This window comes from Anser cygnoides, chromosome 22 (assembly GCF_040182565.1).
Source record: "Anser cygnoides isolate HZ-2024a breed goose chromosome 22, Taihu_goose_T2T_genome, whole genome shotgun sequence".
In the NCBI taxonomy this organism is placed as follows: domain Eukaryota; kingdom Metazoa; phylum Chordata; class Aves; order Anseriformes; family Anatidae; genus Anser; species Anser cygnoides.
Window position 1 is genome coordinate 3,622,279 of NC_089894.1, and position 26,116 is coordinate 3,648,394.

Here is a 26,116-nt window from a genome sequence, read left to right on the forward strand (position 1 = left end):
CCCCTTTAATTGCTGTTAATTAGGCGCTGGAGGGGGGGCGCAAGGCACGGAGGCCCCGCTCAGGTCCCCCCGGACCTGCAACACAGAAGTGAGGAGCGCTTTAGTGTGGGGGTGCGACACAGGGGGCGGCGGGGGGTGGGGGACACAAGGGACACTGAGCCCAAAAGAGCCAGCACCGGGGGGGGGCCGCTGCCAGGGCCCCGCTCGCCTGCTGCGGGCACCCGGCGAGTTTATTCCCAGGGCTGGTCCCCCCCCGGCCTTGGCTGGCTCTTTGAAGCTATGGGGGGGCCACAGAGATGGAGACAGCACAGGGGCAGCCGGACACACAGCGACACGGACAGACGGGCCCATGGCAGCAGTCCCGGCCCGGGGACGGAGGTCCCGTGCCGCTGGGCCGCCGGTGCCTGACGGTGACGAGGAGACGACGGGGGGACAGGCGGCGGGGGCTACACTCCCTGCTGTGCTGGGTCGTACCTTCCTCGACGGATGTTCCTGGGGGCGGCGGGGGGAGAGGACAGGAGCGTCAGTGCCCCCCCCATGTCTCCCCTCCTTCATTTTGTGTCCCCTCCTCCGCCACTGCCCCCTGACCCATGACACCCCCTGGTTCCATGGGCAGCAGCCATAGCCCCGAGCACGTAGGGGTGCTGGTGCCCGAGCACACAGCGGGACAGGGCTGGGGGGAGCCCCCCCGGGACCCCGCACCTGGGGACAGACGGGCAGGACACAGCTGGGGTCGGGGTGACAGCGAGGTCCTGGTGCCGCATGCAGGCAGGGCCAGGGGGCAAAGGGGACACAGGGACAGGGGCACCAGGCATCCTCGCATCCCCAAGGGATGGCACCAGGGCCACCTTCCCCACTGCCATGCTGGGAGATGAGGAGGAGCATGCGGCATCTGCTTACTTAAATCCCCAGCCAGTCCCTCCTAGGACAATGGCAGCCACCAGCACGGCCCCAGCGATGGAGCCAATAATGATATTGGTGCCACTGGGACCTGGGTCAGGGAGAAGAGGACAGGGACACAGGTCAGCAGGGACAGGGCCACGGGGCACCCTGGGGACCCAGCTGTGCCCAGCTGAGGCGCAGTCCTGGGATGGAGGGGGGAGGGAGCTGGGGACACGGTGGGAGCCCCCGTGCAGCGCGCACTGACCCTTGTATCGCTCCGTCTCGCCTGTGGGCTTTGGCTCGGGGATGGGGTCGTAGACACTGCAGTCCTTCCCCGTCCACTCGGGCTGGCAGATGCACTTGCCCTCATTGCTGCAGACCTGTGAGGGGACAGCGTCAGCACCCTGCAAAGGCCCCGCGCACCCCTGGGAGCCCCCCCTCCTCACCCCATGGTCAAAACAGATCTTCCCGTCCCAGCTGCCGGGACAGGAGCTGAAGTTAAAGGCTGTCACTGGAAGGCATTTATGGTCAAGACACAGCATGCTGGGCCCGCAGGGCGTCCCGTCCTCCACGTAGCTCAGGTCCGAGCCGTCCACCAGCTGCACGTGGCCGCCCCTGTGAGAGGGCAGTGAGTGGGTGACGCAGGGACTCCCAGGCCCCACGGTGGCCCCAGCCCCGTGCCCGCAGTGGCACCCACCTGCAGTCCACGTAGCGGTTTTGATGGAAGAAGGTCATGGTGGCAATCTCGCCGCTGAGCTCGCCCAGCCGGGGAGCACCCGAGATGTTGGCACAGAGGAGGAAGCCGCAGAGCACATCCCTGCAAGGCACGGGGGGCGATGGCACCAAGGGGGACGCGTGGCAGGTGGGGGGGCATGGGTGGGGGGCTCGCTCACTGCTTGTTGCACTGCATCCAGCCCGAGCCCTCGCGCCCGCAGTTGCCCCTCTCGGTCCCCTCCACGTTGAGCTTCTCATAGCAGAAACGCTCTGCCGAGCCTGGGAGAAAGCAAGCGTCACCCATTTGCCCCCAGTTTCCCATCCCCAGCAACTCCCCGGCTGCAGGGGATGGGGCACGGGGCGCTCCTCTGAGCACCCTGGGGCTTTCTGCAAAGACATTGCCACCCCGCGCTCCCTGATGGGCACAGGGTATGGTGTGGGCAGGGCACTTACTGCGACCCCACAGCGCGTTGCACTGCCGGTCTCGGGTTTTGCAGCGCCCACCGTAGCATCGGCCCTGGGGAGCAGGGAGCGGTGTCATGGCATGACTGGCACCCGTGGGTGAGCACCCAAGGAGGTGGCTTGGGCAGTGCAGGGTGACAACCCTGGGTGCATGTGCTTGGGGCACACGGCCCCGGAAACACAGCCTCAATTGCACGAGCACAGGGATGGCTTGCACGGCACAAGGACCCGTGCACACAGAAGGTTTGCAGCGCACAGGGACCATGCCTGCAGGCACACATGCACAACGAAGACTTGCGCGACATAAGGGCCATCTCTGCTGATGCACACACATGGGAAAACCTGCGGGGTACGGGGACCACGACTGCATGCACAGGGAAGGTGCGCGGCACAGGGACCATGGCTGCAGGTGCGCACACACTGCTGTACAGGCACGGATGACCCCACGCACTGGGGGGGCTCGCACAGCCCAGGGACCAGAGCTGCAGTGGGGTCCTGCTCTCCCCAGTGCATGCACCCCATGCACTGCAGCTGCCAGCACCGATGCCGGAGCCCACGGGATGTGCCCGAGCCCCCGGCCACGTCCCACGGGGCAGACTCACCTGCTCGTTTTCGCAGAAGTAGCCATCCAGCTTGTGGAGGTTAGGGGGACACTGGGGGTGGGCAAAGAAGAGGGGTGAGGCCGTGAGCCCCCTTGAGGCCCCACAGCCCCGCTCCGTCCCCGCCAGCCCGAGTCCTCACCTGGCTCGAGTCCCCAGTGCAGGTCTCGGGGATGTCGCACTCGTTCACGGCCTCCCGGCAGGACACGCCACGCGGCTCATACTGTGCAGGGGAAGGCACACGCGTCGGCACAGAGACCCCCGCGGCCCCCAGGGACTTCGTGCACCGCAGGACACAGCCCCCGCCGCCTGCCCCGCACCTTGCAGCCCTTGCAGCACAGCCCGTCGCTGCACATGGCGTCGTGGGTCAGCGTGCACTTCTTGCAGCAGTTGCCTCCGCTCTTGGCGCATTCCTGCCGGGGCCGGTGGCGAGTGTGTGAGCCCGCTGCCGGCCCTGCTGCTCGCCGCCGGCCCCCGGCCCCGCTCACCGCCAGCGAGCCGCAGTCACACTCCTCGCCCGCCTCCACGAAGCCGTTGCCGCACTCCGGAGGGTCCAGGAGCTGCCAGGGAGAGTGACTGCTGCAGCCGGGGGCATGCGGCGGGTGCTGGGCACAGCACTCCCACCCCCAGCGTCCCCAGGGGGGTGTGAGCCCCCTGGCACCCCAAAAGGGCTCTGCATCCCCAGGGACGGCAGGACCTACCGACCTCTCACATTTTGCAGGCAATTTTGCAGCTCAATCGGTCAATTAAGAACCAGAGCTGGAGCCAGCACCATTACCTCGCGCGTCACAGGGCTGGGGCAGCCCACAAGCCCCAGGGGACCCCCTGACCCTCCCCAGCATTGCTCACCCCCATTTTGCACCCACCCCGGTGCCAGGCCCGCTACCTTCAGGGGCTTGTTGAAGAGGCAGCTGCCGCCGCCGTCCTGCAGGAACTGGTTGTACTCGTCGATGCTGCAGCGGGAAAACTTCCGTGGGAGGTAGTACCTGCGGCAGGGGGAGGCGGTGACCCCGGGGGACGCCAACCCCAGGCAGCATCTCCCCGCAGGGTGCCGTGGAGCGGGCTGCCCAAAGCCAACGGGTCCATGCAGGGACGCAGCCCCCTGACGGGCACTCACCCTGTGTCCTCCATGATACAGCCCAGCCACGCGTCGGGACACCGGCAGTCCCCTGTGAGGAGAGAGGAGAGGAGCTGCATCCCCTGGCAGCCCCCGGGGCTGGCACCCCGTGCCTCCCGCCCGGCGGGTACCTGCCGAGGTGCGGTGCTTGTTCCACATCATGCCCACGTTCTGCCCCAGCGTCTGTGCCAGCGTCACGGCCATGGCCGCCACGTTGCCGTACTGCGCGGGAGGGACAGCAGGGTCACGGGGGGGGGACCCCTCGACCAGCCTACCCGCCTGCTTTCCTCACCCACCTCATTGACCCCCCCGCCGCGGCCGGGAGAGCAGATGCCCCCCACGAACGCGGTGCCGCTGCGGCTGCTCTGAAACGTCCGTCCCCTGCAAGGGTGAGGGAGGAGGTGATGGGCAAAGCGGCCGCCGGCTCCCGGCCCCAGGGGAGGCGGTGTGGCTGCAGTGCTCACGAGAAGAGGTGGACGGTGTCGCTCTGCTCCGGCATCGCCTCGCGCCGGTACTTCATGAACTCGTTCAGTGTCTCCAGCGAGTCCTCCTCCATGCGGATCCGGTCCTCGGAGGCCCACGTCTCCATGGCCACCAGCACGATGCGGGTGTTGAGCTGCTCCTTGTAGATCTGCGCGGGCGAGAGGACGGCGCTGGGGACAAACCCACGGGGGGCCAGGGACGAACCCGCCAGGGACAACCCCGCTCTCACCATGTCGGCCAGGTTGACCACGGACTTGGCAAAGTTGCTGGTGAGGACCACAGACTTGCGGAGCTGCAGGAACTGAGGGGAGTGGAGGTGAGGAGGGCTGGGGCCGGCCCACGCTGCCCGCTCTGCTCGGCTCCTCTCGGCCCGGTGCTTACCAGCTGATGGTCGTTCACCACCGCCAGCTCGATGTACTTGGTCTCGCTGTGAACCGTGTGCTGCGCTCGTCGCACCTGCAAGCAGGAGCCAGGAGCTGAGCCACTCCCCACACCCCGGGGGGATGCATGGGGCAGGACTGGCCCCGTGGAGCCTCTCGCTTTCAGGGAGAGTGCAGTGAATGGGATTTTTGAGCCCTGTTTTGCGTCTCGAGGTACATTTGGGAAGCACTGGCATCATCCTACTGACAGCTGGCAGGATGGACCTGGGACTGACACCCCATCACGCCCCAGCTACAGCCTCTCTGGTGGCTCCCAAGGGGGATCCTGTGCAGGAGCAGCATCCCACAAACACGTCTCCAGCACCCACAAACCAGCTCTGGCTGTGCCACGAGCGAGCAGCCACCTCAGAGATGCTGAGCGGGCAGCCGGAGCCTGGCTGGGGCTGAGCATCCCCATCCCCTGCCCGGTGTCCTCCACCCTGTGCCCACAGCCCTGCCACCCTCGCTTGCCTGCCGCCGCCGCCGCAGCTTGGGTAAACTGTCGGAGATGTAGTGGTCCAGTGCAGCGAAGAGGCAGCCTGGAGGGAAGGGAGAGAGCTGGCGGTGTGCGGGATGAGGGCACTGCCCTGCGTGCTCGGGAACAGCAGGGGGCACAGGCGCAGTGGCACGGATGCCAGCCCTCAGGAGCGAGCGTGGTGCTCACCTGGCTGGGCACAGCTTGGGGTGCGCTGGATGACGTGTGGCCGAAGGCCCTGCGGTGGGGAGAGGAGTGTCACCAACACCCAACGGCCCCCGCTCTCCAGCTCCCCGTGTCCCCGAGGCCGTGTCCCCTGACACCCCTGACCCACAGCCGGACCCTACAATGGGGAAACTGAGGCAGGGGCGAGCTCACCTGCCCGTGCTCAGCGCCCGCCTGGGGTTCGATCAGGTACGTGTCCCTGCCATCCGAGAAGACACCGCTGCAAAGGAAGCCCAGAGGTGTAAGAGGGTGCTGGCAGGGTGTAGCAACCCCTCGAAACATCCGTTTTGACCCAAATCATGGACGCGGGATACTCACTGCAGGCCCTGGCAGCTGGAGAGCGCCACGAAGGAACGGGGCCGGCCGCGCACCCGGCCCTGGTAATAACAGTGCTCCCCGGCACCCTGCGAGAGCCAGGAGAGGCCGCTGAGCCCATGGGGCCGGCGCTGCCTCTGCGGCACGGGGAGCTCCGCGCGACGGGCAGGGCCAGCACCAGTCGCCCGAGGAGCTATTTCTGGAAATCCCATTTGTCTTTTTCACACCGCCTCTGCTGGAGCCGTGCTGCTCCCTGCAGCCACCGGCCCCGCTCGGACCCCCCCACGGCAGCGATGGCACTGCTGGGCCCCATCCTGCCCATCGCAGGTGGCTGCACCCATCGCTGGTGTCCCCTGGGGTTCGCTGCCTTCCCAGCCCAACGCCCGAGCAGGCACCACCACGGTCCCAGAGCAGGGCTGTGAGCGTGGCAATGCGCTGAACCGTGCCAGGGGCAAGCGGGGAGCCCATTGCAGCAGTGCCCACGGGATGCGTGTCCCTGCGTCATGTGCTGGGGCAGTGCCCGGACACCCGGTGCTGGGCACAGAGGCACCATGAGGCTGCCCAGGTGGAGCCACCCACAGCCATCATCCATGAACCGAGGGCTGCATCGGGCAGCTCGGCGCTCACAGCCCGGCATGGAACCGTGGGCCCTGTGGTGCTGCTTGGCACGGCGCGGCACGGTGCTTACTGTGCTGTGGCTGCTGTTCTTGCCCGTGCCAACGTGCCGCTCCACGTAGTGTGAGGCAAGGAGGTGGCTGCGGGGAAAAGCAGAGGGGTGAGAGGCCACAGGGCAGCAGGCAGGAGGAGGATGGGGACGGCTGTGCCCCTGCCCCATGCACCCTCATCCTCCAGCACACACCCACGTGCCACCCCGTGCACCCGGCATCGCCTTGGTGCAGGAACCCCGTGGTTTGGGAAACCCAAGGCCTGCAGCCCCCCAGCTATGGCGCTGGCTCCTCTTACATCCCCTCTCCCTCTGGAGCGCAGCTCTGCCCATGGCCAAGCAGGCTCAGGGCTCCGTTACTGGAGCTGGGACAGCTCCGAGCGACTCCATCAAATATTAAGGACGCCTGTGCCAGCACGCCGAGCGGCACACGCTGTGCCAGGCACACGCTCCCAGCAGACACGGTGAGGACATCCACCTGTCCCCTTTCCCCGAGTGCCAGGGGGCACCAAGATGCCACTGCTTCTGCACCCCATCCCTCTTGTGGGGGCAGTGGCAGCCCCACAGCAGTCCGTTCCCCCCCCCAGGACACTTACTGGTTGAGCTCGAGGTCGAGGGTGAAGGCTGAGCCGAAGGCACGCACCATGAAGCTCACCTGTGCCAGGTGCACCCCCTGCAAGAGAGTGGCAGCAGTGAGGCATGGACGGCCCCGCGTGCCCGGTGCCGGGAGAAATCCCATTGGAATCGTGAAAAATCACAGCCGGGTCTGAGCGGAGCAGAGAGTGTTTGCATAGCAGTGTGGGAACGAGGAGCAGCTGATGTGCCTGCTGCCACCCCAAGCCAGGATCTGGCCTTAAACCCGTCACGGATCTGGTGTCACACCAAGGAGCGCAGCGGCCGTTTTGGCTCCTTGGTCCCACGGCAGCTGGGCTGGCGCAGGGACGCCTCTGGCCGATGTCGCCGTCACGCGTTGCGCATTGCAAGCCCCGCCGTGAGATCACCAGCAGCCCCCGGCCCCCCCATGCCAGGCAAGGACCACACACCGCGACGCAGCACGGCATCGCTCCGACAGCCCCGCTCGCGGTGCCCCAAGAGCCTGCGCCCACGAGTGCCCGGCACCGAGCCCTGCCCTGATGAAGGGTGCAGGCATCAAAAGCAGCCGAGGCTCCCACCTGGAGCTGATGAAGACTTTTCTGATTTTTACCTAAAGAAAAAAATAATAATCCCTAGACCTCAATCATGTGGTCTCTGAAGGTGTTCTTTCAATTAAAAAAAAAAAAAAGTAAAGGAAATAATCATTTTTTCACCCAAAACTTCACTAGCTGTGACCCAAGCTGCCCGTGGTCTGAGTGCTGGGAGCGCAGCATCTCGGAGCAGCAGCGCTGGGGACCAGCGCGTCACCGAGCAGCATTTCGGCGGAAGCCACTGCTGCTCCCGCAGCCCGGCCGGACATCGCCAAACCCACCCCAGGATGCCAAGGTGCCAAACTCCTCCGAGCCGGTAACTGGACACCGGTGGCTGGGGGGGAGCCGCCTTCGCCCTGCCCGGGGCTGCCAGAGCTCAGCCCCCAGCCCTGCCTGGGCTGCAGCAGCCCGGGCTCAGCGTGCGGAGCTGGCGCTTCACCCGCCCTGCGGCGCCCGCCGCTCGTGACCTAATTCCTGCGAGCGGCAGCGTGCCGGAGGCGGGAGCCGCGCTCTGCAGCGCCCGGCTGAGACCTGGCAAACTCCTCGCGTGGGTGAGGGGCCGCCCGGTGGCTCCTCACCTCCGGCCCCCACCATGCCCCAAAGCACCCTCGCCTCCGACACGCGGCTGTCACTCGCTGTCCCCGTGTGTCCCACGGGAGCCAACGCTCGCCCCCGCTGCCACGGCCCCGAGCCACCTGCCAGCCCCTGGGCTTTGCCCCCCGGGGGAAGCTACAGCAAGGAGAAGCCAAATCGTCAGGATGTGCTTCTCCCGTGGTTTTTGGGGTGAAAGCCCCCGTTATCTGCTTTGCTGAACCAAAAAGCTGTGACTGCAGCATGGGTCAGGGGCACAGTGCCAAAACCAGCAGGGACAGCTGCTCCTTGGCCACCAGTGGGTGTCCCTGCACCGCCGGGCGCATGGGCAGCAGCATCGGCACCGTGTCCTGCCCAGGGTGCGGGAGAGAAGCAGCAGGGGGTTAAGCTGGAAGCCAAAATCGAAGTGCTGGGTGATGGCCCCGGCACCTCCAGCTCCGCAGAGGGAAGGTGATGCCCCCTTTGGGGCTGGCAGACCCGGTGCGGGGTCCCCCTGTTGTCTCCCACCCCTTCCCCACCGAGGGGGTCTCTGGGCTGCAGGGGCCGTGCCCAGGGCGCCCCAACCCCAGGCTGCCAGCAGAGCTGCTGCCCTGCCAGGTGCTGCACCAAGGGCACCCGGAGCAGGAGCCACCAGGTGCCAGCCATCCATGGGCACAGCTCGGCACGGGGTGACAGGGACATGGGATGGCCCCACTGGCCCCTTTGCCACCACAGAGCAGCCACGCAGCGTCCCCAGAGCTGATCCCGGGAGGGGACGTCCCGGCCGCGGATGACATTGAACCGAGACCGTGTCCTTCAGCGGGCCAAGCAGTGCAGATGGAAGCAGCGTGCAGGGGCTCTGCCGGTGCTGGGACCCATGGCAGCACCCGACCCTGTCTCCTGGGGCCTGTGGCCACGCTGCCCGCCCCACGGCCGTGCTTCCTCACGCCTCTGCTTAATGCCTCCCAAAAAACCACCAGCGCCGGCGGTGCTGCAGCCGTCCCCTGGTGATTCTTCCCCCCCTCCGTGACATCCTCACCGTTAGGAGGTTTTACTTAATGCCAAGCTTAAATCACCTTCGCTGCAATTTAAGCCCATTATTTCTCCTTTTATCCAGCAAGGATGTGGGGAATCGATTATTGCTGGTCTCTGCGGCGGCCGCCTCTTTGAAAGCTTCCCCCTGTGCGATGGGCTCTCACCGGCTCCCCGAAATGCAGCCGCCCCCTGGCTCCAGGCAAAGCGGCCGTGTCCGAGCGTGACCGCCTGCCTGGCGTGGTTTGGGGCTGGCAGGATGAGGGTCGATGGCCGGCATGGTCATGCCGTGGGGCCACGGCTCCAATTTGGGGCCACGGCTCCTGTTTGGGGCCATGGCTCCGGCTCCGAGCGGCGAGCCCATCCATTATGCATGAGCCCTGCCAGCGTGCTGCCCTTCAATCTCTCCTAACGCCCGCACGCGCACCTCCGGTACCGAGGTTTAATGGAAGCCATCAGGGCCTCGCCGGCCAGGGGGAAGGCGGCGGTGGCACGGCCACGGGGCCGCTCGTGGCCGCGTGCGGCTGTGCCCGACCGCGAGGGCAGCGGGAGCCGCCGCGGGCCCCGGTACCACGGGAGCAGCCCTCGTGCCCGGGGGGCCCCCAGCCCCAGCCTGAAAGAGAGCGGAGGGGGGATGCGGTTCACTTACAGGGCCTCCTCCTCCTCCTCTAGGCTCATTCCTGACCCTGGTGTCCAGCTGATGCTTCTGGACTTCTCCTCCTGAGCTCTGCCCCACTAACCTGCTGGGGTGGGTGATTTCGGAAACAACACGCCCGTCCTGCCATCCGGCCCGCGGGAGCCTCCGCTGCGGAGCGCTGGCGTGCGCGGCGGGACCTGCGGGCGAGGAGAGGGTCGGTGGCGGGGGGACGCGGGTGGGCTGCCGTGGGGACACGTCCTGGGGGGGGACCCGAGGCCGGGCTGCGTCCCAGCGGGGACGTGTCCCCAAGCGGGGGACACGGAGGGCTGGCGTGGGGACGTGTCCCGGGGTGGGGGGCGCAGTGGGGACCCGAGCATGGCGCTGTGCCCGGGAGGGGACACCCGGGGCGCCAGGTACACGGCGGGGGACGCGGAGGGGACGCTCCGGAGGCCCTGGGGAGGACGGTCCGTGCTGGCGGGGACACCCAGGGGACACGGGGCTGGGAGAGCGACGGGTCCCGGAGGGGACAGGGAGGGGGACACCGGGAACGGCTCCGCAGCCGGAGCAACGCGGCCGGGGGCCACCTCCCGGGGGGTCACCGGGGGAATAGGGGGGGGGACACGAGCGGGGCCGGTCCCGGGGCCCCCCCGCGAGCAACCGGGCCCGGGGGGGGGTCGGGGCCCGCCGGGGGCAGCGGGGGCCGGGGGCGGCGGGCCCGGGGCCCCTCCCGCGCGGCTGCGGGGCGGCGCTGCGGAGAAATGTGTCGATGCAGCAAAAAAGCCCGCAGCGGCGGCGGGGCCGGGACCGGGAGCGGGGCCGGGAGCGGGAGCGGGGCCGGCACCTACCTGCCCGCGGCGTGAGCGAGAGGAGCGCGGCCAGCAGCCAGCTCCGCAGCGGGCTCATGGCTCCCTCATAATCCGCCCGCGGCGCTCCGGGCTCTGCCGCGCCGGGCGGCCCCGCGGCACCGGGCTCCCTCCGGCCCCTCCTCCGCCCGGGCCGGGCATGGGCGGCGGCGGCGGGGCCGAGCGGGGCCGAGCGGGGCCGAGCGGGGCCGAGGGAGCGGCCGCGGCCCCGTGCGCGCCGCCCCCGCCACCTGCACGCGCACTGCACCGGGCCCCGCCGCTCCCGCCCCCGCCGGCACCGGCGCCGGCACCGGCACCGGCAGGGCCCGCCCCGGGCCCGCCCCGCCGCGCCCCGCCCCCGCCCCCCGCCTGCCGCAGCGCCGCGGCCCCCCCCCGGCATTGCAGCGCGGGACCGGGCGGCACCGGAGCCCCCCCGGCAGCACCGGGCCCCGAGCCCCCGCCGGTAGCAAATGGGAGCCGCGACCGGAGCCACGGCAGCCCTTACGGCCCCCCCGCAGCCCGTACCGAAGCCCCCAGTCGGTACCAACCCCCCCCCAGTCGGTACCGGAGCCTCCAGCCGGTACCGGAGCCCCCAGCTGGTACCAGGTGCCCCCCAGCCACTACCGGAGCCCCCACCGGTATCAAATCAGAGCTGGTACCGGAGCCCCGCCAGCCCTTACACACCCCCCCGAAGCCCGTACCAAAGCCCCCAGTCGGTATCGCGCCCCCCAGCCTGTATCAGCCCCCCCCCCTCCAGCCGGTACAGGAGTCCCCAGCCGGTACCGTAGCTCCCCACCAGTATCAAAACCAAGCTGGTACCAGAGCCCTGCCAGCCCTTACACCCCCCCAAAACCAGTACTGAAGCCCCCAGTCGGTACTGGCCTCCCGTTGGTACCGGAGCCCCCACCAGTATCAAATCCCAGCTCTGAGCCAGAGGACCCGGGGCAGGATGGAGGTGCCTGGGCAACTGGGTCAACCCCGGGCTGCCGCCGGTGGGTGCTGACACCCGGGGGGGCCGTGGGGCCCCCACCCACACCCCGGCTGGCCCCGATCCCCCCGCACCAGCTGGGGACACCCGGGGGAAAGTAACAGCACAGCCGGGGTGCTCCCGTGCTGCCCCGGTTCTGGGGGGTGCTGCAAGGCTACATTTGCAACCTGGAGAAAAAAAAAACAATTGTTTTTGGGGAAAAACGATGAATTCCCTTTCATTCCACAGCAGGACAGAGCCATGGGATCGAGGGTGCAGAACAGCACGGGAAGGTGACACAGCCTGGGGGGGGGCAGCAGAGCCACAGGAGGGACACGGCACAGACACCGGCAGCGCGGGGGTCCCGGGGGGAGCAGGAGGGATGGGGAGCTGCACAAGTGGGTCAGCGCGAAGCTTCCCGGGGAGCAGCCGCCTCCTCCTCTCCCTGGAGCATAGCAGAAAGCTCAGCTGCGGCTGGACCGAGGCAGAGGCTCATTTATAATAGAGCTGCTGCCTCCCCCCGCTCTGGCTGGCGGGGAAGGCCCTGGGGACCCCCACGGCAGCGCCAAACCCAGGGAAACGTTTCCCTGCACGTGCTGGTGCTCAGCGCGTCCACGGGGCTGGCGGAGGTTGAAGTTTGTCGAGGATTTTGAGCAGGGACTCGCGTTAATGCACCAGGCGCCCTCCCCACAAAGATGGGGTGACAGCGCTGTGAAGAGCGGCTGCTTTGGAGCTCCAGCTACCGTGCAAAAAGGGGACAGGAGCTTTTAGCAGGGGAAGTGAAGGCAGGGACATGCCAAAGGTCATGGAGCAGGGTTGGGAGAGGTGAATTAGCCACGGCCCTCCCCATTTCCTCTCCCTGATGCTTCACAGGGCCTTAACAAAGCGGGAAGGGTTGCCCACGAGGCTGGGAGCAGGCTCTGGGGACTTCCCATCACCTCTGATGCCACCAGGCCGAGGGTGCACTGCCACATCCCACAAAGCCTTCCCTGTGCCCAAAGAGCAGGGTGGCAGTGGTGTGGGTGCAGTGACAAGGGGTACCAGAGCTTCACAGGAGGGGTCCAGGCCAGCTGATGCCAGCCAAGCACCTGCTGGACGGCTCAGATGGTCCTCGAGGGTGCACAGAGCAGCTCGGCTGCCCTCAAGAAGTGCCAGAATTTGGCTGTTACACAGGGGAGGGTTTGGCTTCAGAAGGACAGCTGAAGTCCCCAGCTGTCCCACCCTCCTGAGCAGGGAGCTTTTCCTTTCCCAACCTGCTCCCAACCTCAGAAGCCCCACTGGGCCACCTGGCACCACTGAAAGAAGAGAGTGGCTCCCTTACACCCGTAACTGCCCTTCCCCAAGTCACAGCTTTTCGACACCCCTCAGCAACACCAGCCCACCCCAGGCCCGTTCCCTGGCCAGCTCAGCAGCCTCCAGCGCCAGCTCTCCAGTTTCTCCACATCCCTCTCCACCTGGGGCCATCCCACACGCGGCTGTCCCTGTGCTAAGCAGAGGCACAATGCCTTCCCCCAACCTGCTGGCCACAACGTTCCTAAGGCAAGCCCCATCCCGGGGGTCGTTCTGGGACTGCTGGCTCCTACTCAACCTGGTGCCCCCCTGCAGCTCCTTCTCAGCTCAGTCACCGCCCAGCCCAAAGCCAGGGAAGATTCACACTCCCTGGAAGCAGCTGTGAGAAACAAGGCAGACAAATTTTACCCAGCATACAGCAGAATAGTATCTCTTCCACTTTATTTCAAAGTTTAAAAATTCGCTTAAAAAAAAAAAATCAACTTATTACCAGCTATAAACATCCGTAAACACTCAAGACATCCGACGCAGCCCCAAACCACAAGAACACAGATCTCACCGCCACAGCCCTCCTCCTCCCCATCTCTGCAACCCCAAAGACAGGGTGGAAGGGGGAACAGGCCATGCCCTGAATCTTGCTGGGCAACGAGCCTATTCCCACTGAAGATTTACCACCAGAGACAGACCACCTTGTCAGCAGCCTGGTGAGGAGTTAAGGAAGGAAGCTACCAGCTACAAGTAAGAGGAGGGAAGATGCCAGCCCCTGAGGACAGTGAAATCACTGCAGCACCCAGCAGATCCCAACAGTTTCAGATCCCGAATGCCTGCACAAGGAGGACGCACGTGTCACCATACCCTACCCAGGCCGGGATGAGGAGCTGCCTGTGGTGCTTCCTCACACATCCAGTGAAACGCAGCCATGAGGAGCTGGGCTGTGACTCGCAGCCGCTGGCGTCTTTCCTCCAGGGAATCAGGCAAGATGTCAGAGCCTAGGGAAGGCAGTGCTGGACAGAGATGCATCGCACCAGAGAGGTGTCGGCACATCTCAATCCCTCAGGCTCAGCCCAGGCTGTCTGGAAGAGGCTGTGCAGGCACCGTCCTCACTCCAGCTCCCAGCTGGCCCTAACAGCGAGGGTGCCTTGTTAAATCCCTCTCCAGCCACTCTGCAGCTCCCATTAAGGGATCAGAGAACTGCCAGGAGGCGGTTTTAACTTGTCCAGCTGCCAAAAAAGGTCTCAAATATAGGGAGGGAGGCTTCTTTGGTCTCCGTGCAGCAGTTCCGGCAGCTCTTGTCACCTTTGGCTGCCCACTCAAACTCCGAGTTCTGCTTCAGGACTGAGCAGAGCTGAGACTCGTACCCACTGTCCCTCACATTGACGTGCGTCCTTTGGAGCAAGTCCCTGTCCACAGCCCGAATCCTGCTGTCTTGGACACCCGTTAGTGTGGAGAGCAGCTGGACATCCCAGTCTGACTCAGAAGAACTCTTCCTGAAGTCATCATCGGCCTGTGTGTTACACGGAAGACGCTGAAGGAGCCCAGGGCACGTAGTCTGCTCCTTGCTGTGGCTGGGGAGGCTGGGTAGTTCAGGGGCTATTTTTTCTCCTGTTTTGACACAGAGGGAGCAGCAACATCTGGCTTCAGCCACAGGCAGTTTTGGAGAGGGCGACTGGCCAGCAAGACAGCTGCTCTTGCTCATTGTGGACTCCAGAGCAGGACTGTGCACATTCCTGGGTGTATTTCCATTCTCCCCTCCAAGCTTCCCATGGGAACTCGTGTTCCCTCTGCTCCAGCCATGCTTGCTGACAGTGCTCGCTGCAGCAGTCTCTGTGGGATCAAACCCCACAGACAGAGCTTCCAGGGAACCCGGCTGTGATGCAGGGTCCCCCCCAGGGTTCCCACGAAGGCACAGGTCCAACACAGGAGGGCGATGAGGCCTGGTGGAGAGCTTTGTGCTTAGGGGCCAGCTGCCAGCCTCCACACCAGGCAAGCCTGGCTCAGGCGTCCGTCCTGCACCCTGCACACCCATCCCGCCACCCACTGGGCTTGCCTGCTTACACAGGGAGCGGCCACCACCCAGCTCCAGCCTGGGCTTCTTTCCCACCTGGGTGCTCTGACTGGAGGAGAGCTGGCGTTTCCTGGAGACAGGCAGCGCCTGTGGATGGCTGACAGACCCGAGCACCTGCTGTTTATGAGGTTCAGAGGAAGAAGCGATTGCCCCTCCGACATGACTGGCTGCTACACAAGAGCCCCAGCCCAGCTCAGGAGCCGAGTCTGAATCCGTATCCTCCACCACAGCAAAGTCCTCGGCTGTGCCACGTGCAGCGCAGACCCCTGCGGTGAGTCCTGCTCCAACAGACAGCCCCAAGGAGCAGTTCTCAGACAATCCCCCTGCTTCTCCGGGGTTACTGACCCTGTCCCTGGGCAGGCCAGAGGAGCATTCCTTGGTCTTCAGGCCAGGATCAGGCTCTGCATCAACAAACAGATCCACAGCACCCTGCTCAGGCTGCTGGCTTTCCTTTCCCAGCTCTGCTGTCAGCTTCTCAATTCCTCCAGTAACCTGTGCTCGAGGCATTAAGTGTTCATCTGTCAGGCAGGACGGCGGCACCCTGGAAAGAACCATCCGTTAATGCTCGTTCTCCCTAGGCCTGGCGACACCCTCCCCCCAGCAAGATGAAGCATTTTCTGCAGAGGCAGTAAGAAATTTTAGACAGGTAAGGCTCAGCAAACAGCGATACTGCTGCTGGCAGAGGAGACGGGCAGCACGAAGGATCTCAGCCTGCTCAACAGCCCACAGTCTGGGCACAGGAGTGTAACAGAGCAGCAGGGTTGTGCCAGATGTGGAACAGAGGAGACAGGTCTGTTCTTTCGAGTTTAAGCTGTTCTTTCCAATTTAAGAGGCACTAGAAGCCCACAGGGAGTTCCTTGAAGCAAAGAACCCACAGAAACTGAAGAAGATCGTCTCCCACAGCTTGCCTAAGCCTTGTTGGCCAGGCCAGCAACACCGGGTTGGTTGTGCAGTCAATCCCAGCCCTCAGCTCCGTGCTGGCAGATTCTCTGGCACAGGGCATGAACTAGGATCTAGTACCACAGTGGCACGGTGATTCAGGCCTGTTCCCGTGAGCACACCACACAGCATGGTGCTGCTGTTCTGCTCCAGGAGTTACCACACACACAGAGACTTACTTGGCTGGCTGCTCCACAAAGTCATTGGTGAGCTGCGAAATGACATGATCCACAGGGGCGTACCGCGAGTCGTCCAGCGCGAACCGCTTGTGCTGGGGGCTCTGGAGATGCTGGAAGGTGGCAAAAGCCCTTTTAGCAACACTCATCCTTTCACAGAATTTGTAGTTAACAGCCACTTCCCAGAGCCTAGAGGGCACACAGTCTTTTCACCAGATAGAGCCATTGTTCGGAAGCAGATTTGGGAAACGTAGGCGACGCTGTTACCCCCAGTTGCTTACAGTGAGTATGCTGTTCCCATAGACACCTGATGATGAGGAGGCTGTGTCTATATCTAACAGCAGCCTACAGCTTTCCCCAGCAGCTACTAAAAAGGCAGATTCCAAGTATGTACTGTCTATCACTAGAGGCTGGGCTCTGAAAGCCACATTGTTCAGCATCTTGCAGGAGATAAAAACCTCTTCTCACCTTTTTCCATCAGCCTATCCCTCCCAGCTGCCAGGGAATCACGTTCTCATCTTACACTTCAGGTAACAGGACGATCCCTGAGGCCCTCCTAGCCCCAGAAATGAGCATGCCATGCTCTGATCTTCATAACCAGTTTACCCAGACCAAGAAATCTGGGTAGACATTCCATGGCTTTCGCCTACAAGGCAGATCCTACTATGTACCACGAAGGCTGTGTACCACGAATACAAACCTGCCTTTCTTCCAGAAGGGGTTTGTATTGATAACAGGCACATCGTGATCAGCTAAGCCACTGAGTAGTCTCCGTAACTTCTGCAAGGACCCAGGTCCCAGGGGAGCCTTTACCTTTTGCAGCTCTTCAAATGTCTCTCGGCAGCACTCACAAAATCCCCTCTTCTTCTTTGGCACAGTGACAGGCGTGGACCGGGGGCTCTTCTCCCCGTTGCTGTGCATCAGACAGCCCTCCGCACCCCTGCAAGATAACAGCAAACATCTTCCCTGCCCTCACATCACAGCAGCAGCAGGCACCCAGCTGCCTGCACAAGGCCAGGGACATGGTGCTGCCTTTGAGCTACAACTGTTTAACCCAGAGCAGCGCTCCTTTCACCCACGCTCACAAGTGCTTCTCCAAGCCCTGGTAGCCAGCAGGTCAGCAGGATTAAAAACTTGCACAGAAGTACCTACAACCTACCTGGCTCTGCAAGAATTCGAGAGGCTTTTCAGAGGCTCGAACGGGCTGGAACTTTTGGGTGCCAGGAAGTTCAGGTCAGGAAAGCTTTTAAACTGGTGGTGGAAGGGCCGGAATTGCCTGAAAGAAGCACATCAGGACATCTGGCAGTGATAGCAAGGTTAGAGAGCTGTCCTTCCCTCAGAGGGGCTCAAGGCACTGTCTCGCTTATGACGGGATACTGGCCATTGTTTGTCCTTATGTTTGGCTGTTCCAGAGACCCCTGCTCCAATGAGAAGTGGGAGAAGTACTAAACTGGATCCCCAGTAAGCAGCACTGAGGGGGGATGTTTTAGACAGCAGCAGCTAGCGTAGTACTTTCAGCTACGCTGCAGCGTAGGAAGGTTTCAATTCCCAGACCACATTTCTCTTCTTCACACTTTATTGCAGGCAGCATGTAAAACCTAATATTTGACCCTGTAGCTGCCTTAAATGTTGTCTTCAGAATAATTAGTTGGTGCTGTGGATACTGTTAGAGTTACAGAGTTGTTAGAAACACCATAGAGATCAGATCCCCTTGTGCTGGATGCTGTAATCAAATTACAGGCCTTGACCTTATGTGCTTCAATCTCTTTCCCCATTTCAGAGGGCTCAAACAGATTAAGTGACCTGCAAGGATCACATATGGAATCTGAGCAAGGAAGTAAACTCTGTTGTCAAGTCTCATTTAGCACCTTTTTTTCACCCCGACACACAAGCCGCCTAGATTATTTCTCTAAACTCCATTTGCCTCCTCTAGGAGAGTGTCACCTTTCTGGTGCATAACAGGGTCTTCAAAGAAGCCTTGGGAACAGGATATTCATTGCCACACAAGTAAGGAAAAGCAGAAAAGGATTCCCTCCCTGGGAGCCCTGAAGTTTTAATATAGTTTGGCTGTGATATTTGGAAAGGCCTGATTTACCTGCTCTGGTCTTCAACCTTCAGAAAAGGGGGCTTCAGTTTTCCTGCTAGGAAGACAGCTGGTTAGAAGTTACCCTGGCCAAATTCCCTACTTATTCATTCATTCCTCAACAGAAATGGGCTACAGAGCCAAGCTCATCAGTACTTCTGACACCCATGTGTGCCAAGTGCTGGCTAAGTGCAGCTAAGACAGGATCCAGCAAAAAGCTCTTTGGGAAATCTGCAACAGCCCCCACCTCCAGAGCATTCACTAGGGTGAACAAACCCTGCAGGCAGTCCACTAGTGGACTCTTTCCTCCTTTAAAAGGACATCCAGCCACAGAGGTTTGCATCTCAAACATCTCCTCAGCCTTAGCAGTCAGTGGCCTAACTCCAAGCCTCCAGTTTGGACTTGAATCTTAAGAACTGTCACGCATCCTCAGTGCAACATGCCACCAAGCGTGAGAAACAAGTCTGGAAGAAACAAAGCGCAGCTACAGTCACATAAACACAGTGCTCTGCCTCAGCCTTTCCAGTGCTGGTTTCTCCCCTGACTTTTATACAACAGCCCAGAGTTCAGAATGGCTCAGGCCAGGAGAGTTGAGTCTAATAGCTAAGAGCTGCTGGAGACACACCAACACGATGCAGAGCCAAGCCTGCCACGAGAACTCTGCTAGAGAGCAGTGCCTGGCCTTAGCTTGGTCCCTTAGGAGGTCAAACAGCAGCTATGTTTTGTACAGAGGCATATATTAAGGAAGCAGAAAAAAGCCTCACCAGTGCATTCAGAGAAAAAGGTTTTCAGAGGCAGGCAAATGACCAAGATAGGAAAAAACTACTTGGTCCCTCCTGCCTTGCAGGTCTGTTCAACTCACGAGTGATAACACTATGCTTAGCACACATATCTGAGTACAGACCTGGTTGAGAAACAGAAGGACACCAGGGTATTCCCGCTGAGCACCTGCCTGAACCTGAACCCAACCCTCTCCTCTCTCTCTCCTTGCCTCTGAAGGGCGAGGTGTTTTGTTGTCTTGTGATCCTGGAGCTCAGTGCCATTTTCTCTGAAGAAATTTTAACCTCATTCTCCAGAAAGGCAGAGTCCACCTGTTAGTTTCTCAAGTCTCATCCGGAGCTTGTACCAAATGTGCCGTTATGTCGCTAAAGTAGCTATTTAAGTACAGGATCAATGTTTCCACATAAATGCTGCCAAATGCTTAGCACTTCTGAGAGCAAGGCCACATTTAGGGGCCTAGATAAAACCAAGGCTGGTGGGCAGACCCTAAGCTCTTGCAGCAGAGTGCTGAATGGTGACAAGCCATTCAGCTGTCACCACAAGTCCCCAGGCAGAGTTCGAAGTGTGCCACAACTATGAGCTCTGAGCTTGCAGCAGACAATCTGGCTTACTCAACAGCTTTTCATGCTGTTTTTCACAACCTTTCCCCCAAAACTGGAAAATAGTCTAAGCAGCACACGAAGAATCCAGGTTGGAGTCTGCTTTAAGATGTTCTCTAACGAGCAAAATCTAAAAGTCACAAATAGACTTTTATCACTGGTGCCAATCCCAGTGGCATAAGTGGCTCTTGTCTAATTGCAGATGAGAACCTGGGCTTCCCCCCCTCCTTTGGAAGCGTTAGCCCTAGATTGTGTCTCAGCAGCGCATTTCAGCCTAACAGCAGTGAGTGGGTTGTGAGGAACACGCTCTCCTCCGTAGGATGCATTATTCTTCAAAACTTAGTTTGAGCCAGCGGATTCAACACAGTGCCAGCAGCACAGTTCTTAAGTGCCTTGGGATTCTGGGAGTTGAGCTGCAAACTGTTCATGGGATTTTAGAAACGCTGCCTGAAATCAAAGGCATAACATTCTCATCTGCATTAGGAGGCTGCAGCTAGACTCAGACAAGGAGTTACAAAAACTGTTCAAGAGAAACTGCCTTAAACAGTTGTGGTATCTTGCTTTGCTGAAGTTTCAGATAGATGTTCGATTTCTAAATGAGGCTTCTTCAAGCAGCTCCACATTTGAATGTGAAGGGGAACACAACTTCCAGGCCTACCTTTGCGAATTTTTGATCCAGACGCAAGGCATTTTGCCTAAAGGAAAAAGTGACATATTTAATATGGGAGCCAGTGCAAGCAGAACCGTAATTACTGATCCTCAACAAACTGAGATTACAGCAGTCTCACCCACCACTTCAGGGCTCTTGCATTGCAGACTATATCACCTCCCCCTGATTATTTTGTCTCCCAAGTTACCTAAAGGTACTTTAAATATGATATGCAGGCTGCCATTCTCTAATCTTCTGCCTTACCTTCTCACTGACCTCTCCAATACATTAAAGGATAGTTCAGAAAGCCAGTACCCCAGCCACATACAATTTTATTTTTTTAACCCTTAGTCCCCTACAAATCAAAATCAGCACCAGCTGTGCTACAGATGAGGTTGATAACTACCAGCTGTCTGGTTCTCATCTGCTTTTATCCCCACTTTAAAAATTCTTTGACTGTTGCGATCCCCATCAATGAACAGAAGCACCAATGCTGAATGAAAACCCAGGTCACCCTGCTTACTAACCCACTGGCATTAGATGAGCTAGGAGGAATGCTCAAGAGCTACCAAGGGATCCCAAGCACTTCCAACTGGGCTGGAGTTAGGTCAGTTACCTCTGTCTTCTGGCTCTGCTTCCTCGATCCTGAGATGGCACGCAGCAGCTGTTGAGCATACAACAACATTTCTGTAGAGGAGGGCTGTCAAAGAGCCATAGCTCAGCAAGAGAAGGTGAGCTGTTCCCCCTGCACCGAGTGCAGGGCAAGTACAACTGCCTGCGTGCACTGAGGAGAGCACGCAGTGCCTGAGCCTGCCATCACCTGGCACAGTATCACTACTACACAGGTAATTCACCCAAGAGCAAGACAAGAGTATTTTGAGGGAAGACACCCAACATTGCTCTTTGGCAGAGCTGGAGGCTGGCTTTGAGTCTCCGCAGAAATAAGACACTGTCAGGGATTGTTCAGCACACAGACCAGACCCTGGAATTTGAAAGCCTTGACAGACTTGTAACTCTGCTGCAGTTCAGCAGCGCTGGCTGCTCGGGAAGGGGTACTAGCAGTAGCAGCCTCCATCACGCATCCAGACAAGTGCAGCCAAGGCTGTATGTCACTGTCATTGGGCACTCAGGAACCTTTTACTCCAGACGTATTCTTAGAATCAGTTTCACCATCTGTCTTTCCTATCACCCCCTCCCCATTCATCACCAAGGCAGGAAGCGCCTTCCAGCACAGGTCCTCAAACAGCAGCACTTGCTAATTAAAAACAACCAAGTCCTGCCATTACTGTGATCTGTACTTCCAGGTCAATTAGTAAAAATGGTCTCCTTGGAAGAAATTCAGGCACCGACTGAGCTATTAACATTTCCTAATGTCACAGTCTCAGTATTTTACAACATACTCTGTGTTTGCTATCATAAATGTGACGCTAGCATGTTCTATGCATACAAAGTTAATCTCATTTTTGAAGCACAAACCTAACCAGTGCAGCATAGCTCAAGAACCAGGTATTCCTCACAATTTTTTCCTTCTCCCATACCACACTCACTGTATCACTTCTGCCCATCCTCCTTCAAAACCACTGATTACCAGAAGCTAAATTCCAGCATACAGAGAAGGATACCATCCACGTGCAAGATCTGGACTCCCCACAATCGAGCATTGGCGAGGATACTGCTGCCACTGCAGGTGTCCTGTTCAAACAGAGAGGTTTGGCAAGGTACAGCTCAAAGCAGACAGCACATGCAGCAATAGATCTAGTTTATTGTTAACCCTGCTGTCTGATTAACAGACCAATACATAGGTATTATTAAAACATGAGCTTCGGGGTACAGAAGTAAAGGCTCATACTCATGGCTTTACCTACCCCAAATCAACACTAGCATCTAGTTCAGATTTTTATCCCTGCTATAGTCTGAGCTTCTTAAGTGGGCACTGAGATTCTTTTGGCCACTGTGACAGTGAACAGACTCCAGAGGAGCCCTTTGCCCCAGCCATATGGCTTTAGTTCTTTCTAGGCTAAGAATTCATCTGTTAAGAATTCATCTGTTGGTTTTATGTTAATAATTCTCTTATGCAGAGCAACCAAATCACTAGGACAGGCCTTCGAAGCAGCTAACATGGAAGGATGACGTGGCTCCTTGAAGAACAGCGTCCAGGAGCACTGCATAGCTTTCCGCAGAGCCACAAACAATAGCTTCATACCTTTATTAGCCCCAGAGTCTGCTCCCGTCAGCAGGGAGGGGCTCTGGAGAAGTGGCTGGCACTGGTTCTGCACGGCTCAGCAGTACTGTGAACATACCCAGCTACAGGAAAGCCCATCCACATGCTGCTCACCTGATTCTTCATGGCCTTCTGCAGCAGCTCCTTTCCCCTGCTGATCAGGGCCTGCAGAGAAAGAAGCCAAGTACTGTGCTAAAGCAGAGAGCTGCCAGGCAGCACCAAGCTGAGAACAACATGGCTACCCAGTAACAACAATTTCTAGTGATACCTGCTCTCTGCTGGGGAGAGGAATCTGGCCAAGACTTCATCTCAAAGACAGCAGGACTTAGCTTTTCCAGGGAATACAAACCGCAGACACCCTTTATATCCACAGTAAGCAGCAATTCAGCCAAGGCTTGGCTTTTATTGAACAGCAGAGAATGCTCCAGAGGGAGCCAAGAGGAAGCAGAGACTTAGTTCTGAAACTCCACGTGCCAACAGGCTGGCAGGGGTTAGAACCGTCCTTGCTAGCCCTTCCTGGGAAGCAAGTCTCATTTGATAGCCTATGATTTCGGCAAACAGGTTAAGCTTATTGTAAGACAAATGGATAGGGCTGCAAGCAAGGGTGGGGAACAAACACACCATGAGTGAACCTCCTGACACCAGCCCAGGCTTCTCCAAGAGATGCTATGCTGCAAGTGGTCCAGATCCAGCTGGCAGAGATGCCTATGGCCTGGACTCGGGTAGTAGGCTCTGCCAGCATTGCTGCTGCCCACGGCCACAGCTTCCAGCAGGCCCCAGCACTCAAGGACACTGGAGCTTTGGCCACAAGCACTGCTGATCAGAAAGCCCAGCTCCAGCAGAGTGAATAGGACCTAGAGAAAACCCTTTTTGCAAGCTGCCCTTGCAGATCTCCTCCCACACGGCAACTGCTGTGCCCTACCCGTGTCTGTCCGCATGCAACCACAGCCTGCCATACTTCTGATGCAGATTTATCTCGCCTACGTTTCTGCACTTTCTAAATACACCTCTGTGTCCAGATGGACTACCTGCTCTGTTGGGAAGCCAACCAAGCCCTCTATTTCCTCTGCCATTTGAGTAGGTACCCTTTGCTTACTAGCTCAGTCGAAGCTGTGACATGCACATTAGAGGGGACAATGATGCAAAAGCACAAAGAACATTGGCATAAATATGAATGATTAGACTGATGGGAAAAAACAACACGGTTGCTCGGAGCAGAAACAACTACCTTGAACACTGGTCTCAGGTTCTACTCTATAGATCCCTTGGGACTATCTTCGGGTGGCCTAAACCTTGGTAGCTCTTACCGTGTCTGGTGGCTTCTGCTGAAGTTTGGTATGATTCCCCTTGGAGGTAGAAGGCATTGGGCTCTTGGCTTTTGCATCCTCTGACGTTGTGTTGCTCCTCTTTTCAGTCCGAGTCTTGGCTTTGTCTCGTTTGGCCTCTTTGTTACTGGACACCACGTAGTTGACTTCTTTGCTTAGGAAGCTTTCAGTGACCTGCAGCAAAAGAGAGAACAGAGCAGCTCTAAAATTGTCCAGCATCTGAGTCAGAAGAATCCTGCTAAACAAGAACTATTGCCTTTAGCTTAACCTCTCTGCAGCTAAGGGGCTACTGAACATACTCATCTTCCCAAGTACATCTTCCTTCTATTGCTTGCTGCGGTCTCTCAGAGGGAGGAAAACCCATGATATGGGGACAGTGTGTGTCCTAGAGATAAACTGCAAATAGCCACCAGAATTTTCAAACTGAGATTTATCTGGCACGATGCTATCATCTACTCCTCTAGCAGTGGTTTCAGAAGAAAGCAATGGCAAGTTTTCAAGGCAGCGAAAGCCAACAGGTGAAAAAAACAGACCTGGACATCATGCAACACTGGAAGACCTCAGTTCTGAGGAGAATAGAGCACATTTTGGCAACAGAAAGCAGAAAGTAAACAGCTGGGACAAGCAGCTTAGTGCAGAACAGAATGCCAGGCAACCAGAAAGCTGAAACACAAACACCTTTGTGCAGAAGGTAGAAGACTAAGAGGTGGAAAACAACATGCTTCATTTGGGGTACTAACTGTAGGCTTATCAGAAACTCAGCAGAAGGCAGAGTCACGGGGCACTAGCACACAGGTATGGGGCACACAGGAAGACACACAACCGAACAAGGTGAAGTCACGGCTGCTGAACAAGCCAGGCCTGCTGCCCTACAGAATCCCTGTGGACCAGGATCCCAGACTCACACACGTGAAGTGCCACAAACGACATTACAGGCTGCCCTACGGCAGCGACCTACGCTGCAGGACATCGAGAAAGCTGAAGGTATTAAAAACAAACTCAAAATATCCCAGTCCAAATAACGCTTCAATGTGTTATCACCCCTATATCGAGGTGAAATTTAAGGCCCCACATTCAAGTCAGAGTTAATTGCTCTTAACCTGGTCCTCGAAGGACACACAGGTTTCAGATGTTACCACTGAAGGGACACCACGTACTTGAATTCAGCATCTCCACAGCAGCAGAGGAATGAGAACTCCACCATGGGTGGGCTGCACTTCAGAGAAAGAAGTGACATGAGACAATGCCTGATAAGAAGCCAGAGGGACAGCCAAAAGGCTAAAATTAGATCCAGCTACTGTGGCAGCTACGTAGAGCACTAACCACTGGGAGCAAGCATTTCTCAGGCTTGAAAACACGCAGCTAAGTAAGGGGGAGGCTTTGAGGAGAGCCCTTGGAAGTTGATGGCAGAAAGAAACCAGCAAGTTAAGCATGAGCAGATGATTAAAAAAAAAAGAGGGGAAAAAAATCACACATCAGCCTCCCCAGGACCTGATCCTGAGGCAAGAACTAAGCAGGGATTTTACACCCGGGTGTAGCACTGAGGGACTTAGGAAGCTTTGGGGCGCGTGTGAGAAGATCTGCCTCAAGCAGAGAGAGGAGACAGCCTGAACGCAAGCAGCAACACCTCAGGACCGCTGCATGGTTGGGAGGGGAAGGCAGCACCGGGGCCCCCTGCTCCAGGCCCTGCTCCAGCCCAGAGCAGGGTGCCCAGGGCCAGGTCCCGGCAGCTTCTGGAGGTCTCCCAGGAGGAGCCCCCACAGCCTCTCCTGTGCCAGCTCCGCCACCGCCAGGGCACAGAAGCGCTTCCCGGCGGTCAGAGGGCACCTCCCGGGCCCCGCTTCGTGCCCGGTGCCCCTGGGCCCGGCTCCATCCTCCCCGCGGGGATTTACGGGCACGGCCGGGCCCCCCCAGCTCCCCCCTCACCAGGGGGCTCCGGGCCCGCCACCGCCTCGGTGCCCCCGCCGGGCCCCCCCCAACCCCCCTCCTACCGAGGAGGACCCCGCACGGAGGCACCGGCAGCCCCCCGGGGGGGGGGGGGGATCCCAGCGAGGCCCGGCAGCAAGAGGGGGTGCGCCGGGGCAGGTCCCGGTGCCGCTCACCCCGCCCAGGTGCCGGATGGCCGCCGCCAGGTCCCGCGCCGCCCGCCCGCTCGGCACGTCCAGGTAGAAGGACTTCCCGCGGAGCGGCCGGCCGGCGGCGGGGCCCGCCATGGCGGGGGAGGCTCCGCTCGGTCCCGAGGCCCCGGCACGGCCCCGCTTCCCCCGCCGCCGCCGTTTAAATTTCCGCCCGCCCCGCCCCTAACGGCGCCGCGGAGGGCCGCGGGCTGCCCGGCGAGCCGGGAGCGGCGGCGGCGGCAGCGGCGGCGGGGCTCGGTGCTGGGAAAGGGGGCGCGGGCCGGG

General features: G+C 59.8%; 2 protein-coding genes across 5 annotated transcripts; both read right to left on the bottom strand.

The window, feature by feature from the left end:
• Positions 1-254: 254 nt before the first annotated feature.
• Positions 255-10,913, bottom strand: ADAM11 (ADAM metallopeptidase domain 11). Its single transcript, XM_066981860.1, has 26 exons — positions 10,624-10,913; positions 9,791-9,975; positions 6,952-7,028; positions 6,380-6,446; positions 5,695-5,780; positions 5,530-5,596; positions 5,341-5,389; positions 5,148-5,215; positions 4,639-4,713; positions 4,487-4,558; positions 4,239-4,405; positions 4,071-4,155; positions 3,906-3,996; positions 3,775-3,826; positions 3,544-3,643; positions 3,146-3,217; positions 2,978-3,070; positions 2,800-2,880; positions 2,661-2,711; positions 2,050-2,113; positions 1,776-1,875; positions 1,580-1,699; positions 1,329-1,497; positions 1,148-1,262; positions 901-991; positions 255-492 (listed from the first exon to the last, which is right to left on the bottom strand). The coding sequence occupies exons 1-26, from the start codon at positions 10,679-10,681 to the stop codon at positions 447-449; spliced, it is 2,301 nt and encodes a 766-aa protein (XP_066837961.1). The 5' UTR covers positions 10,682-10,913; the 3' UTR covers positions 255-446.
• A 2,388-nt stretch (positions 10,914-13,301) lies between these two features.
• On the bottom strand, positions 13,302-26,116 carry DBF4B (DBF4B-CDC7 kinase regulatory subunit). Of its 4 annotated transcripts, none has more exons than XM_048047815.2 (11): positions 25,817-26,116; positions 23,697-23,888; positions 22,504-22,554; positions 21,791-21,860; positions 20,785-20,855; positions 20,178-20,214; positions 18,153-18,195; positions 17,217-17,333; positions 16,871-16,997; positions 16,061-16,170; positions 13,302-15,483 (listed from the first exon to the last, which is right to left on the bottom strand). In XM_048047815.2, the coding sequence occupies exons 1-11, from the start codon at positions 25,925-25,927 to the stop codon at positions 14,085-14,087; spliced, it is 2,328 nt and encodes a 775-aa protein (XP_047903772.2). In that variant the 5' UTR covers positions 25,928-26,116; the 3' UTR covers positions 13,302-14,084. The 4 variants fall into 4 exon arrangements, with proteins under 4 accessions (XP_047903772.2, XP_047903770.2, XP_066837960.1 ...); XM_048047813.2 differs by having other exon boundaries at positions 18,153-18,198; XM_066981859.1 differs by having other exon boundaries at positions 25,706-26,116.